Genomic DNA, 16815 nt, shown 5'->3' with positions numbered 1-16815 from the left:
CACAGGGACACTGAGGTGCAGTCTCACAGAGCAGTTCTGTTGATGGACGAGTTGGTTTTGAAACCTTTGATATGATCAGACCAAGAGGAACTCTGATGTTACAATTTCAATTGCAATTCTTATTTTTAGGTGAAGCAAGTGAATAGTTAAGAGAACATCTATCAGTGCTTGGGAGGGAGACTCCATCAGCATAACTTGCTCAATGCTTCAGAAAATGAACGTTTAATTGCTGGGCAACTCTTTTTTCTCAGCGGTCCATCTGGCAAAGATGTGGAGTTAGTAAATAACCATCAGTTTTTCCATGAAATGCTTGGATTTTTGTGCAGCAACTCCAAGGGTTCCTGCTGAGTTCCTCACAGCTGCCAAGTTCCTCAGAGCAGCAAAGCTGCAGAAAGCTCAGCCAGCACCAGCACAGGCACTTCCAGTTTCCATAAGGAGATCCCTGAGATGGGAGTGCAACAGTGCATGCACAAGGCTCCTTGTCCTGCACAAGCAGGGGTTCAGCTCACAAACAGGGGGTGCAGTGCATTTCCTTTCCCCACTTTCTGGCTGTTCTTTGAGACACCTTGCAGTGAAGAACCAGGACCAGCAGCTGATGCCCCAGAGAAAAAGGGTTGGTGTGGATTCACAGGGGCAAAGGCTGTAATTCCTACACGTGGTGCTGTGTGCTGAGGTACCTTGGGCTGGGGTTGTGTGACTCCTGTCACTGCCACAGCCCTCTGTGCCTGCTGTGACAGGGAGTGGCCCTGGTACTTTCTCCTTTATCTGCATGTCAGAGGATATCTGGTGCCATGCACTCAGAGATGACATCATGCACTGGACCTTGGTTTCTTTATCACCTGACTGACCTGAAGACTGCCCTGTAGATATATTTTTCTTGTCTAACAGCAAGGTGGTTTTCCAGGAGGAATCCCAGGCTGTTTCAGATAGCAGGGAAGGGTGAGCTCAGCAGCTCAGCCCAGCCACCAGCAATCCATGAGATTTCTGCTCCCACAGGCTGCTTTCAGTCCCTGTGAATCTGCAGAAGCCCAAACTGGCTGAGACTGGCACAGGTTTGCTTGGAACAGAGGCTCCCTGTGAAATCCCTGCTGAAAAGGCTGTGCTGAGAGCCAGGGTGGAAGAGGGCAGCGTGGTGAAAGGGTGAGCTGTGGGCTGGGAGGAAGCATTGCTGCTCTCAGACCCAGCTGCCCTCTATGGCAGGGCTGGCACTGCTGCTTGTCACTGCCTGGGGGACAGCTTGCACAGGCTGACAAAAAATAAAAAAGGCTGTTCTGTGTGTCAAAGGTAGGGGCCAAAGGCAAAGATCTTCTGGATCTGTGGAGATATCTGGGATAGTAGGGAAGAGGGGAAAGAGGAGGGTCAAGCACTCTCCAGATCACTTCCCTGTTGTAACCATGTGCTGCATTTGCTGAGAATTAAAATCGATTTGATAGTTTGCTTTACTTTATGCCACCCCAAAAAAACCCACAAAAAAGAGAGAAGGTAAAGCAGCAGATCTTACCCTCCTCTGTACCCTGTGCTTACAGGCCCTGAGCACACAGCAGACCTGGGAGCCCTCGCATGGCCAGGCTGGGGAGCAGATCTCAAATCCAGTCACTCACATCCCTGCTGCAGTACCCAGAGGGACAGGGTGACTGCCCAGGCACTTCTGAGCAGGTTCCTGAGCAGTTTTTGGGAGTGTGATTGGCTTTTTTCACGTTTTCCCTACTGCACTGTGCCACACATCAGCACGGGCTTGCCTGGTGTCAATGTTCAGTGACCTGCGAGTGAGCTGACCTGCACTCTGAAAGTGAAAGTGAAAATCTGATTACAGGTAATTAGGCAATAATACATCTAATTACCTTTTAAAGAAGGGAGGAGCCAGTATCCTGCTTTTTCTCCAGGATCCAAGGGACTTTCTCCTCTCCTGGTCAGGCTCTAGAAGCGGGGATGAATGAGCTGGGGCTGGAAAGGCTCCACAGGCACAGGGAGAAGGGAAGGGAGAGGCATGAAAGCTTCCTTGGTCACAAATAATGTGTGTGGTGCTTACACTGTCTTCTTTTAGTGCTCCTGTTTTAGAGCCAATCTCTTCTCTTAGAAAATGTTGCTCCTTTTACTTGTTAAGAATACAATTGGCCGAGTTGCAAGTTTAATTCTCACTTTTTTGCTGAGTGGAAAAGGCTTTATTGTCCTGGTAAAGATTGAAATTGTCTTGGCTTTGCAATGAAGTTAAGGGAGAAGAAAAAGCCTGAAATTTCAGGTAATGATGTTTCCTCGAATAGACCCTTTTAGCAACAAGATCAAAAGACCTTGTTAGGTTCTACAGATTTCCTGTCAAATCCTCTTTCTCCTGCTGGTGATCTGGTTTGTGGGTCAGGTCTGCCCTGGGGGAGGCTGGGTGTGAGTGCTGGTGTTTGCTGAAGGAACTCCACAGCTCCTCCTGCTTGGCAATTATTCACATTGTCACGATGCAGATCAAATCTGCTGGTTTGTGAGCAGGGCTTGTATAATAATTGAGGGTTTTCCTGAAGTAATGGAACATATTTCATCCCCTTTCTCCTTACAAAGCCAAGACTTTTGCATCTGCAGCCACCAATCTAAGCCTGTGGGAGTCCTGACAAACTGAACTGATGTTTCAGATGGTTCTGCTTTTCTGGGCTGGGAGACAGCTGCCTGATTTTGGCACTTTGAAGAGCAAACTTGAGCCGCCCTTTTCTCGGTTGTCTCCAGAGGGGAGGTAGGTGCTGCCCACTGACAGCTCTCTGCTGCTGCCCTGGGGGCTGGGGGTTGCTCAGCAGCACAAAAACAGGGCTGGTGGTTTAAGTGTGAAGAAACCCAAGGTGCACCTCCCAGAGAAATGGTTTTTCCCCCACAACCATTGTGATACAAAAGCAAAACTCTGCTGACTTCTTTCAGTAGACAGCTCAAGTAACTGGCATACAACAGCCTAACCTGTTGGGGCTCTTGGGACTCTTTACTCAGGGCTTAAACTCATTGTTCAGACTGAGGGAGCAACTAAAAAGACCTTTGAAGATGCTGTGGATGCTGTTTCTCCCAAATGCATCCCTCTTTCTCCTGCTTCTCCCGTGCTTCCCTGCCCAGGATGGTACGTACAACATCGGTGCTCTTACATTTCTGACATTTCAGTCTTTCCTTTTTTCCAACCTTTTCTAAACTATGTTTACCTTAGACATGCAACACTCTCTATTTCATTTTTCTTCCCTTGCTTCTGATGTAGCTTCTTTCAGGTGTTTCTCATTTGATTTCTCTATTCCTTTCTATTCATTGCACAAATACTCCCCCTTCAGTTTCTTTGGATATTGGGATCATTGGAGAACTCCAAGGATTTCATTCCACATTTGCTCCTTAAATAGATTGGATTTACACCTTCTGTAGCCCTCTTCCTGTACTGAATCTGAGAATCTGTATTATCCAGTTCCAGTTTTATTAAAAGCCCCTTTAAAAGGACAAGTGTATTTTCTTCTATTGTCTGCCACTTTTCCTTACTTTCAAATTCCTGATTTAGATCTGAAACCAATTATCAGGGTCATCTTAGTGAAGTTTGTATTTTGAGAAGTAATAGGATTTTCCTGGGAATCTAGAGAGAGAACTAAATTTTCTGTGTGAGTGACAGCAGCCACTTCTTTGCCAAGGCCTTTGAAGCTTGGGAAGGTGCTGAGCTGCTCAGGTCACTGGGCATGAAAGGTGCTACAGGTGCCAGAGCAGCCAAGAAATGACACAGGGAAACTCAGGTGCATTCTCACAGAGCAGTTCTGTTGGTGGAGTTGGTTTTGAAAAGTACTTTGATATGATCAGACCAAGAGGAACTCTGATGTTACAATTTCAATTGCATTTCTTATTTTTAGGTGGAGGAAAAGAACAGTCCACAGACGTTATCAGTGCTTGGGAAGGAGAGTCCATCAGCATAACTTGCCCAATGAATCGTGCAGAGTATCAGTTGGGAATGTACTTGAGAGTTATCAGACAGAATGTCCATGTGATATATTGTTCCAAGGAGAATTCTTCACATATCAACCCTGACTTTGCTAATCGCACCGAGTGTTCAAAGGAAGGGGAGAACTTCAGGATAACCCTGCACAGGCTACAGGAGTCTGATTCTGAAATCTACGTATGCATAGAGGTCTTAAAAATGAAGCAGATATATAAGAAGACAATCATAGTACTGGTCAAAGGTATTGCAATTCCCCCTTTTATGTCAAGAATTAGTAAATACAGATCTGTATTTTAAATCAAAAATTGGAAGGAGACACAATGGGAGGTTGAGTCTGACAGAACCTCCTCCGTGTCTGCTCAGGTACAGATTTGAAGGAATGTGTGGGTTTGCTCTCTGAAACAATGAAGAAAACACATGAGATAGTATGGTATCAAAAAACCCTAAACCATTTTAGAAGATTAATTTGTGACTCATTAATGCCAGCTACAGATTTTCACATGAGTCACAGGTTGCTGCAGCAGTTTGGAAACGGTGAGGTCTCACAGCTCTTTCCAAAACAACCTGTCAAAACTCTTTTAAAATCTAGCAGAGCAAAGAGGGGGTTTTTTAGTAGCAGTTGTTTTTGCAAACCTCTTTTGTTTTTACTAATTCGTCTTAAATGACAAATTGGTAATAATTGGGAGGCTGGTCTTATGCAAGTTGAGCATGAGTGAGTAAAGGGTTTTTTCTCTTGTTAGCGAGGAGTTGCTGAATGGGAAGAAGTGTTTCTTTTTGGCAGGTGTTTCTGGTTGGGGGAACAATTTTTCTGTCTTTGTTATTTACATTTTTCGTTAGAAGAGGGTTGAGTCCACACTATTCTTTGGCAGTTTATTCCTCCATGTACCTGTCCTTCCAATGAGACCTTCTAACCTGAGACATCTTTCCCAAAGCTTACAGGGCTTTCTTCCTTTCCTGTCCCCCAGGCATGTGAGATCTAATTGATTGCTGATCAGCAATTGTAGTTTATATCCATTAAGGATTATCATATCCTCCCTTGGGCTTCTCCTTTCAAACTTCTTGGCCGTGTTTTCTCAAATGAATCACATCTTGTTTATTATGTATTGGCTCTCCAAATTATTTTATTATTATTTTATTGCTTTATATCTCTGATTCTGATCCTCTTCTCTGAAATGCTTACAGCCTTCCCTTTACAAACCTGATATTTTCTGTCCTCATTCCCTGATCCACTTCAATGATAATATTAAAAGGAACAAGTCCTGTCCTCAGAGGAACTCAGTGGAATGTCTTCCCAGCTGCACAGTGAGTCATTAATGACCACTCCATTCTCATGGACCATTTTCACATTGATGGGACACACACTGTGTGATTTGATCCAGACCAACAGCCCCCAGATCTTTCTCTGCTTGAGAAAGCAGGCAATGATGCACGGCTGCAGGACGTGCTGGTCAGGCTGTATGCCCTTAGAGGAGGTCAGTATTTATAATTTTTTGGGTAGTGCAGACCCTGTACAAACAGCTAAACCTGTTGGCCAGTCCTCCTTTCAGATCCTGAGCCAGGGCGTACTAAAATATATCCTTCTTAAAGCCTGTGTAAAGCATGTTTAAAAATTCATTTTATCTACATTTCCATGGTGTAAGAGCTGAAATGAGGGATGCAGGATTCCAGGCAGCTCCCCAAAATGCAGTTTATTGTATCCAGGATGTTACAGCAGTCCAGGGTTGTGGGTGACAGAGCTGTGCCTACAGCTGTCAGCTCCAGCTGCAGGCAGGCCTGGACACCCTTTGGTTTTGGTTACATTGCATTATAGACTTTTCTTTGCTGAGCATCTTAATACAGTAGAACCAATCTATACCTTAACTTTTATCTACAGCCTATCATAACTACTATAATAACCATATCCATGTTACTGTTCTCCAATCACTAAAAGTTAGTACATTACAGTTTAAGCTAGAAGTTGTTTTTCAGTTTTCTTGCAGTGGAAAATTCTGAAACCTTTTTTCTACTTGCAACTTTGCTGCCTTGTTTGCCTGTGCTATCTTTCTGCTTGGTAAAAACATCTTCTTGTTTGAAGTGGGTTTATCCTTTGCTCTAAGCCATAAAAACCCTTCTAACTAACACACCCTTTGGCTCCTTGGTTATCCAGTGAGACTGGCTCAGCAATTCTTTTCTTCTATATCAAAACTTGCTTTCGTCTCTATTCCTTCATCAGACTCTACACTCAAAAATCTTTCTGCCAAGCATCCATATCTGTGAGACTTTCTTGTCAAACTTCCATCCTTCCCAACACCTGATCTGTTCTTTTCTGCCTGCTATGTCCCCTCGCTCCCCAGTTGAAATCCACTGTGTTAAGCATGTGATAACCACCAATCTCTCTGTTTTTAGCTAAATCCAATAGGCCTCTAGAGCAGTCACCACTCCATGCCAACCCAGAGCAAGGCCAGTCTGTCAACATCACCTGTGAGTTGAAAAGCTCACACGAAGAGAAGTTCTACTTGTTCAGGACTCATGTGAAGCCTGGCACAGTTCTGTCTGTGTCAAATCTCAGCAGATCAGAGGTTTCTCCCGCCTTTGGGAATCGCTTGGAGTATTCAAGGGAAGGAAATAGAATTGTGGTGATTCTACACAAGCTACAGAAAAAGGACAGTGATAATTACATCTGTGCCCAGGAGGTGAAGGGTTCCCCTCTGCTCTCTGCAAGAGGCACCATGGTGCTGGTTAAAGGTATCACCCTTTCGCTTGTTTAATCATAAATATCTGTTGTTGTGCTGTGGACAGAAAGCTTTTGGAACTTTAGTCAGGACAGGCAAACCTAGGAAAGTTTGCCTAGAAAATTATTTCCTGTTGAGCTCAGACACAGAAACAGACTCTGTGTTTCCACCTGCCTTGTACAACCAGAGGGGAATTCAGACCTTGCCATGATCCTGCAGCTTAGAAAAAGAAAAAAAGGTCAAAACAAGGTAACAAACACTTCACTGTGTGCAATCTGTCACTTTTAGGGTATGGTTAAGTACTTTCAGCACCAATTCTTTGACCTTAGCACGACATAAATGGATTTTAGAAACCATTCCCTCTAGCAAGTCTTGTGTTAAAAAAAAAAAAAATCAAATCACACTGGGGAGCACAAAACAAGTCCTTGGGCTTTTGCTTCAAGCACCACAGACCACAGCAGAGATGTTCTCACATACCCTTGTTACACACTGAGCACTCTGTGAGCGTGTGGTACAAATAGGGGTTTTGATTTTTCTGTGTTCCAAAGCGGGGGTTTCATTTTTCTGTGCTCCAAAGATGAGTTTTTTATTTTCCTGCAGGATTTTGCTGTACCCATTTGCTAAACTGAAGTCAGAACCAGCAAGAGAGCGCTTGATTTTGGTCTTACAAAAATTTAACCCTGTACATTGAGATTTGCTGAGGCCTTTGTAAAATAAGATTTACAAAGGCCCTAAGAGTTGCAAAGGCTTTTCCTGCAGTCTGCAAAGGCACCTGTGATCCTGTTCTGTGCCACCACCCACAGCTGGGGCAAAGACTCAGTAAAGTGAGGTGGGGGAAATGACAGTAGCCCAACAAAGCAGGGGTGTGATTATTAATTAGTGTGTTATTCATATATGAATTAATTGAGGTTTTAGAGAGTTGAAACCCTTTCCACCGGCATTATTCTGCTCAGTGCATTTTATACCACAGCATGAACATGAACATACTCCTGCGTCTGTCTGCACCTCTCACCAGCCTGGCTCTTGGGTAATTCAGAGCCCTTGGGGTTGCAGCAACACTGCAGGAAATCAGTTTTTGCTCCCATTAGGAGTGTGTGGTCCTATCAGTGGTGTGGAGCCTGCTTTGTGGAGTGCTCCTTGCTGACCCACCTGCAGCCACCCCCGGCCTCTGGAAGAGCACAGGGAATGCCAGTGAGAATACTCATGGCATGAGAAACCTGGCTCTGTAGCTGTCAATATCCAAATTTTTGGCTAAACTGTAAAATTATCTTTTTCATAATAAAAATAAAATTCTGTGGGAAATAGATTTGTAGAGAATTCTCAAAACCTGACAGAAGGTTCACATAGTGTGCATCTGTATGCAAACCTTGAGATAAGAAATGCTGACTTAGAAATGCCATGGAATAAGACAGACATTGCTGAGAGAGAAATGGAGCTAGAAACAACTTTCAAATGACGGCCTTGAAAAAAGGATACCTTGAAGAAATACAACTATGAAAGGTGCATTGTAGTAGGACCCACGAAGGGTAATTTTAGATGATTTGGCTTTAAGGCATATGCAGCATGGTGTGGCAAAAGCTGATAGAAGCACTTATAATGTATTGTACTTAAGAAATAGTTGGCTTCTGATTGTGATGGTGTGAATTAAAACATCTGTCTTGTCTCACCCTTCACATAAGACTGCAAATGGAATAAAAGTTTTTAAAACACTTCTCAATTACCCCATGTCTGGGTCAGAAAAGAACTTAATCCGACAAAATTCTGCCTCTTTGTATTTATAACCATGCTGCTGTGATTTTAGATGCAGAAGTGGAGCAGGCATGTGAGAAGAGCTCCTGGGATTTGTATGCCCTTCTCATGGTGGTGGCTGTGCTGTTGTGTGCCCTGGTGTGCTGCGCCTTGTACCGTGTGGATGTAAGTACAGTCCCCACAGCAAAACTGGGGCAGCTTGGTGGAACAAACTGATATTATTATGAAATAGTGCCAGAGTCAAGAAAACATCTGATAAACCTAAGGAATTGTGGTTCCTTATTGCTCTCCTATTTCCCCACATTTAATATCATCCAGCTGTAAACTCTTGGCAGCTAACACAGTGTCTTATACTCCTGTAACCCTTTGTAAATGAGACATTTATTGTTTTTTGATAACAAACCTCAAGTGAGCTGTGTGGTTGACACAGCCATGTGTTGTGTGTGTATCCCTGAACAAAGACCCTCACTGTTCTGCTTTCCTTGCTTTTTTAAAATTTTTTTGTGAACTGGGGCTGGAGCTGTACATAGCAAGCTTGTAAGAGATGTAACTTGGAAGGGGACACAAGGGCAACAAAAACTCATAAAATAGCCTGATGTCTGAAAGTTGTGCTGGGAGATAAAAAAAATGGCCCCTTTCCAGAAAAGAAAAAAATTATTACATTTTTTTCCTTCACTGGGGTTATTTCTATACATATACTGCAGAAAATGCCTACAAATTGTCTCTGATAGATTCTTCTGCTGTATAAATATTACTGAAAATTAAATGTGTGATTCACAGGCTCCTGTCTCATCCCTTCAAATGTGAATCCAGCAGTGCTAAAAACCAAAAGTGTAACATCGTTCTGTCAAAGCCCAGTGGGACCTCATGTCCTGTGTTACCAGTAACTGCCTAAGAATGAGCTTTATTTATTATTATTGTAATTTATTATTTATGTCAAAGCTACAGTTACATCCAAGTCTTGAAGGAACTTTTCCTGCAATTGCATCAGACTCATAAAAGAAAGTAAAATAAATAGGCTGATAATTTCCACATGGTCCTCTAAGACCTCACTGGGTCGTGAGAGGAATTTTAAAAGTATGTTTCCTCTTCCAACAGTTGATGCAGATGGACTCCTAAGATGGAAAATGACTCCTTGGTTGGGGTCTTTCCAGGCTCTGGTTTGAATGGCTGTTTTCTTTGTTTGGCAGGTGAAGAAATATTTCCAGAGGAAAAAGCCCAATGAGGTATATGAAGACATGTCCTACAACTCCAGACGGAGCACCCTGGTCAGAACCAACACCTATTCCAGAGGTGAATAAACTTCTGCCAGCTGGGACCATCCCCTCACAGACAACTCTGAGAGCTGCTTTAACCACCTGAACTGAAATTGCTGTCACCTACCTTCTTCAGTGGAGGGAAAAACCTCATTTCCAAGGTTGTTTCTACTTCTTTTAATGTTTGGTGGTTTTTTTTTTGGTTTTTTTTTTTTTTTGTACTGTGAAAAAAAATATAGCAAATTGCAAGTGCCCTGGACATGTGTACGCAGTTCAGTGTGGAAAAGCAGCATTTTGGGGCTAAATGCAACATATGGGCTCATTTCTTTGCTAAATAACCCATTCTGGGATGGATGGGGAGGTCTGGTTCTGAGCTTTGCTAAGTCTCAGGAAGACCACGCAGGTCTGATCAATAATTTGCCATGGATCCACACAGGCATGGATTCCAGTTCTCTCATGGATCCTTGCCCAAGAGCTCAGGCAGCTAAAACTACTCAAGAGTTACAGCAGGGAAATCTATTTTGCATAAACTTCAGAAACGTGTCAGGATGAAATGCTGGATCCATGTGGGCTCACCTGCTCCAAGGCCATCATGGTCCCACAAAAACACAATTAAGTCTAAATTTTAGTTTACTGCCTCTGTCAGAGCCATTCACGTGACTGATGGGGGTCTTGATGTGGTTGATGAGCAAAGTGACTAAACTTGGGTCCTGGTGGCATCTTGGGTGTCTTGGTTTGAAAAGCCAGATGTCTGCTAAGGAAGGCAGAAGCCTCCCTTGGAATGGAAAATGTAAACCACCTCCCTCTGAATTGTTATAATTTTGAAATTATAGGGCTTTCAGTGAACACATGGAAATAGGAATAACAGTTCTTTATTAGGAAATTGTAAAAAAAATACAATAGTAGAAAAAAAAAAAAAAGGCAACAGTACAAAGGAAAGAAACCAAACCACTGCCAGAGTCAGAGCAGTCCCTGCCCCCTGTGTGTCAGGTTGGTGTCCCAGCCCCATGCCATGGGGGCTCAGCCCTCCTGCAGTGCCAGCTGTGGCTCTGCTGCAGCAGGGATCCTGCACAAGGGGGGAGTTTTCCTCTGCAGCTCCAGGGCTGCTGCAGATGGGCCTGGGCTCCCTCTGGCCATGCAGGGCAGCAGAAAGCTGCTCCTCTGGCAATGCAGGGGGCAAAGGCTGCTGTGCTGGGCCAGGCTCAGATTGGATCCAGGTAGGAATGCTTGGCTCCTCCCCTGGGTGGAGCATCTCCCCATGGGATGCTGGGGTTGGATCAGCCCTGCAGGGACATTCAGTGGCCATGGACAGCAGAGATCTCCTGGAGGGAGGGTTGGCTGTGGGAGAGATAAAGGAAAAACTGCCCAAAGAACAGCAGAGAACTGCCCCACTGTCACTGACATATTTTATGAAAAATCCCTTTGCCAGGATCTTTTCTCCTGAGAAGCTGGGAGGCTTCAGCTTCTCCATGTTTTGCTACTTTGGAATGTGATTGGGAGAATTGTTTTCCCAGCATGTGAATTGTTTTTAATTAATGGCCAATGACAGCCAGCTGTGTCAGACTCTGAGTCTGTCACGAGATTTTATAATTCATTCCTTTCTACCTTTCTGATGTCTCCTTTCTTCAGTACAGTTTTAGTATATAATTTTCTTATAACATATATTGTAAATCAGCCTTCTGAAACATGGAGTCAAGATTCTCATTTCTTCCCTTGTCTTGGGGACCCTCAAACACCACCACACCCCACCTCTAACAGATAGGAATAGAATCCCCCTATTTCTAACCTAAGGCCCTGGGACAGCAGAAATGTTTGTGATGTGCTGGATGAGTTTCTCCACAGTGACTCCCCACTGTACAACACAAGGTGAAATAATCCAGGGTAACATAAAGCCAATGTCTGCATTCCAACCTGGGCATGACCTAAAACCCCTTCTTATCAAAGGGATTTATCAAAACTCACCTCAAGCAAGAAGAGGCTAAATTTGGGTTGGTAACAGCTTCTAGAGCAGGTGTTTGTGGGGACCTGGGCCAAGGAGGGGCTCAGCCTCCTCCAGGGGTGTTTTGGTTTTGCAGGGTTGGGGCACTGTGAAAAGTCAAAAATCTTTCACAAAGGAATGCTGAAAATTGCCTTGGTACAAGGCAGGGCTGATGGGGGTGGCCTCTGGTTACTGAGGACAGGCTGAGACTGGAGTTTCTCTCTATTGATGTGATTGTTTATTTTTTTTGAGGGATTAGGGTCAGTTTATCTTTCATGAGTGCATAGCTGGAGCAGAGCCAGGCACAAAGGATAATTCCTCTCCAGAGCTGAGCTCTGACAAGATCCCAGCTTGCCAAGGCAATCCTGCCCCTCAGGAGAGCCCATTTCCCTCCAGATATTGCTCATGAAATGCTGTGCACCAGACCTGAGGGAGAAATCCCCTCACTGCGAGGGGTGGGTGGTGCAGGTTCACCTTGTGAGCATGTAGGTGCTGTCTTCACATGGCCAGACCTGGATTAATTGTGTTTGTGTTGGGGTTTTGTACAGTTCCTCAATATTTTCATACATATATTAAAACCTTTTTCATATGTCTTGCAAATAAATGAGTGTTTCTTTCAGTGGTTTGTTGTGTTTTTTTTTTTAAATAGTGATTCAAGGCTTTTTGAAAATTCTGTATAAACTGGCCCTAACAGCATCCCACTGGACAGCATATTAACTGTTTTCCACTTTAATTACAAAAACTTCAGGTGAAGTTTTCCTTTTTAAAACCAATCACTAAAGAAAACAGAAAAGAACCCTTCAGACCCTGTGTATTCCATGTCTCACTGCCCAAACTTTTCTTGAATTCTGCCATACTTGGTGCTGGGACCAATTCTGGCTTTGTCCCTGGAAAAGCCCAGCTCAGGGGTGGGTGGAGAGCTGAGGAAGAACCAACAAATCAGGTGCCAACCTAGGAACTGAGGTGCCCATAGTCAATCACCTTTTGTCACATTTTCAGTCTTGGAACAAGGTGCAGGTTTAGTTAAAAAGGGGCAAAAGCCCTGAGAGCCAGTGCAGGGAGGTTCACAATGAACGAGGTGGCATTTGAGATAAGTTTTTTGTAGAAACAGTGTTGTGCAAATGTGACCACAAAGGTGAAGAAAAAAAAAAAAAGCTGTGAAAGGAAACAGTAGTGGAGGTGTTTTTTGATTTTGTGTAAACAAATTAAAAAAAAAAAAAAAGAAGTAACACCCTTCTGAAGAAAATAACACACAGTGAGCCATTTCATGGGCAGCACAATTAACCCAAGCAGTGGTGAATGAACTGCTGGGGAGTTTAGCTCCAAATATCAGGGAATAATTGGGGATTTAATAAAATTAATTTTATTTTAAATAAAGAAGGCTGGAGCATTCTGAATATGCAGAGTTGTCTCAGATCTACACTGGAAAGCAGAAAAACTGAAAGTTTTACCCCCAGAGTTGCAGACAGAATTGCTCTGAGCTAATTCTGTTGCCTTTGAATCTTTTTCTGTCTTGTCTCAGCCTCTGGAGAGGGAAATGGTTTTCAGGGAGAGGTGGGAAGAGCAGTTCTGAGGCAGTGAGAATAGTACCAGGGTATTGGTGATGCCCCAGCCCCATCCATGGGATAAAAAACAGGAATTGCAGCTGGGAGCAAAGCAGGCTCAGGTGGGAAGCAGGGCTGCAGTGTCACCGTCTGTGGGATGGGGCAAGCCAAGGCAGCCAAGCAAGGACAGCAGGTCAGAAGCAGAGAAATTCCAACAAACAAGGTACAAAAGAGTGTCTGAAATGACTCAGGGGTCTGCAGGGAGTGACCTGGGCTGAGTGCCCGGGAAGGGGAAGGCTCATCAAGAATACTCCTGGTTATTTGCAGAACTGAAGAAATCAGCCTGCACATGTGGATTAGCGCTGATGGAGCCTATGGACTCAGGGAAATTCAGCTGGAAAAAGCATTTTAACCCCTTGACTCAGGTGTGTGTGACAAGGACATGCCTGAACTCAGATGCCAGGCAGGCTGATAAGCCCAAAATGTTTTGCAGGAGACAGGAGAGAAGCAGGTTCTGCTCTTGTGGTTTGTGGTATATTGCAGGACACTGGAATGTCTCCAGTGGCTCCTGCAATCCAGTGTGTATGTGCTCCAGCAGCTGTGAGTGCTCCATGATCCATGTCTGGGTTTGTGGTCAGGAGCCAGTTTCTCCCACCTGTCTCTTCCTGGGGACTCTTTTTCCATCCAAAACCTCATTCTTCTGCTACAGAATTCAGAGGATCTGACCAAAATATGTCCAGCCCTCCTGGCTCTGCTGAAGACAAGCTACTCACTGCTGATTTCTCAAGGTCCCTGTGTTAGTAAAAATCCTATTTTCACTCATGGTATGCAAGCTTTTGTAAGCAGTTGTTTTCCAAAGCGTTTAGTTTCTTTTTGAATGCTTTGTCACCCTCAACTTGCATTATATTAGCAGTCAGCTTACAGTCAATTTGAAAACATGCAGGGTTTTTTTTCTGGTTCATAGATTTGGTTTTCTCACAGGTTTGAGGTGCTGAAAATGCTTCATTGGTGCTATTTCTTTAATCTGATATATTTGGTTAATATGCTCCTGCACTAGTTAATGAGTTCTTTTACTGCTTGTATAAATTTAACAGTATTTGTGTTGTTTTGCATGGTTTTTAACATTATTTAAATTCCTTCAGGAATGACTGGTTACTGGCTTTGTGCAACATGCAAGAAATCTTTCCAATTTCATTTGGAGTCTCAACAGGTTTTAACCTACTTTTTAGAAAATCAATATATTACTCATCACACATAACTCTCTCATACAGCCAGAGCACTCTGCCTTGTCTGCAAGAATCTCACATAATTTTTTCATTTAAGAAATGAAAATAAAGCAACCAGCCTAAATACTGACTAAAGGGAATAAACCATTTTGTCCTTACACTAAAGTTTTACAGTGTTGTCACAATCTGTGTGGTACAAGTAGCTTGTCTGTCCAATTGTGGATGGGAGGTGAGTCCACTCTGTGCAATTAACTGCTGGTAAGGCTGGATGAACTCTCTGGATGGTGCTAATTCCTGTGTAACTACTTCACAAGAACCATTATTTTGCTTTTGGCTGGTATTTGCACCAACTGACTGGCGTGTGTCTGACACTCTCCTTGGAGAACTAGTCCATGGCCCCAGAGATTTCCAGCTGAGATATTAGAAATGCTCTGCTCCACTCCTGTGCTTTCTGTCTGTAATGGGAACAATGTCTAAACACTGCACATGCCAAGTGGAAGATGATCTCTCATTCCTTCTTACTGAACTAGTATCAGTAATTAGTAATTAGTAACTTTCTAGGAAAGCCTTTAAGTTCATCTCTCTCTGCAGTTCATGACACTCTGAGACATTTGGTCCATCTGCTCTTAGCAGAATCACACAAGTTGTAAAAGCTTATTCTGGGGGTTGTTGTACAAGTGATACTTTACCAATGGTAATCATTATTTCATCCTCAGATGGTAGAATTTATCACTCTGCTCTGGTAGAACAGAAAAAAGGAGATACTTGGTTTGTGGTGTCCCTTTCCCCACACACTGTTGCCTTACAGCTCAGGGCAAGACTTCAAAGAAGTCACCAAGGCCAGTTTGCTGCTTATGGTTTCCGCTGGTGTAGTATTAGCTCTGCACAGAGACAGTTGGCTGAATCTTGTGGGTGAGTGACATTTAAAGTCCCAATGTAGAGATAACCCTTTGCATAAACGCTCATGATTTCTGAGAAAAAATATTATAGAAGAAGCTCTGTAACATTGTTGTAGATTTCTCTGTTACCCTCACTCTCAAACTTTCTAATGCTCACAGTGGAAGCTTCTCTAGGAAATCTCCTCAAAGTGATGGCAGTTGGTGTCTAAACTTTTGGACTCAAAACTCTTTATTTAATTTTAAAAAAAATCCCTGAACAGCTCAAGGTTTCATAAAAGAAATCAAGCATGTGTGTGTACACACTGCAGATAAAAGAAATCACAGTTCTTAATGACTTTCAAGGCTAAAATTAGAAATAGTCCTTTCACACAGATCACACACAGAGAGCCATGTGCTCCTTCTTGCAGGCATGTTTTGGAAATAAAGTTGTAGCATGGATAAATAGATACTTATATTTATGTCCTTGCCAAAAGAGGAAACAGAAGAGGATTCCTATCAGATTTAGAGCTCACAGAGAAACCTAAATGAACAGCCTGAAGTGAGGCCTTGCAACTTTTAGACTTGTCCAGGATTAGGTGAACCAGGAGGGATCCATCACTGAAAGGATGGCTGTTGTCCTCCTGGTGCTTTTGTGAATAAATCTCACCGTGGTGGTCATGGTGAGCTTGCAAATTGTGAGTGGGCTTGGCTGGAGGCAGAGAAGGGCACTTCTTCCAGTGCCTCTTATTCCATGGCAAGCCCTAATACTCAGACTTGGGGACACCACTTGGGTGGAACCAAAAGAGAGGCAGAAATATCCATAGTAAAAATAATTACATTCCTTAGTAACATGCTTTGTGCAGCTGGCTTCTCTCAGGCTGCTCTCACACCTCAGTGACAGATGAGAGAGAGACACAAAAATCGTGGTTTTGTGGTGGAGACAGCAAGCCTGCCTGCTGCAGGGGGCTTGGGGTGTTATTTATGTTCAGAGGTGCTGAGGGGGCTGCTCTGTGGTCTGGCCTGTCCCCATGCTGTGACAGGGACCCGTGAGCACGCTCTGGCAGGAGCCTGCGGTTGCCATGTGCTCGGCAGGGCTGGAGCAGCTCTTTTGCAGAGCATCACCCCCAAAAGCAGCCTGGCTGTCCTCCTCTGAGCAGCCACCTGCCAGTGCCCTGGGGTCCCTCACTGTCACTGCCACTGTCACTGTCACTGCCACTGTCACACTGTGCTCTGTGTTACAGCTGTGGCCCCTCGGCTCCCTCACTGTCAATGCCACTGTCACACTGTGCTCTGTGTTACAGCTGTGGTCCCTCGGTTCCCTCACTGTCACTGCCACTGTCACACTGTGCTCTGTGCTGCAGCTGCCTATGGGCCCTCAGTTCCCTCACTGTCACTGTCACACCATGCTCTGTGTTACTGATGCCTTGTTCCAGCTTACCTAGAGACAGATTTATGGCCACTGACAGACAAAGTTATAAAATAAAAGCAGATTAATTAACTGAAAGGCCTTCTGGTACACTGAGGGCAGACGAAGCCTCTGCA

The 16815-nt window shown here is 44.0% G+C and overlaps 1 protein-coding gene across 1 annotated transcript; it reads left to right on the top strand.

The window, feature by feature from the left end:
* The first annotated feature begins 1898 nt into the window (after positions 1-1898).
* Positions 1899-9692, top strand: LOC135455559 (uncharacterized). Its single transcript, XM_064728887.1, has 7 exons — positions 1899-2014; positions 2619-2716; positions 2962-3085; positions 3846-4172; positions 6317-6655; positions 8444-8556; positions 9582-9692. The coding sequence occupies exons 3-7, from the start codon at positions 3013-3015 to the stop codon at positions 9690-9692; spliced, it is 963 nt and encodes a 320-aa protein (XP_064584957.1). The 5' UTR covers positions 1899-2014; positions 2619-2716; positions 2962-3012.
* The last annotated feature ends 7123 nt before the right edge of the window (positions 9693-16815 follow it).

Source organism: Zonotrichia leucophrys, chromosome 18 (genome assembly GCF_028769735.1).
Source record: "Zonotrichia leucophrys gambelii isolate GWCS_2022_RI chromosome 18, RI_Zleu_2.0, whole genome shotgun sequence".
In the NCBI taxonomy this organism is placed as follows: domain Eukaryota; kingdom Metazoa; phylum Chordata; class Aves; order Passeriformes; family Passerellidae; genus Zonotrichia; species Zonotrichia leucophrys.
Note: the sequence above shows the minus strand (reverse complement) of the source record. Positions and strands in the feature narration are given on the sequence as shown.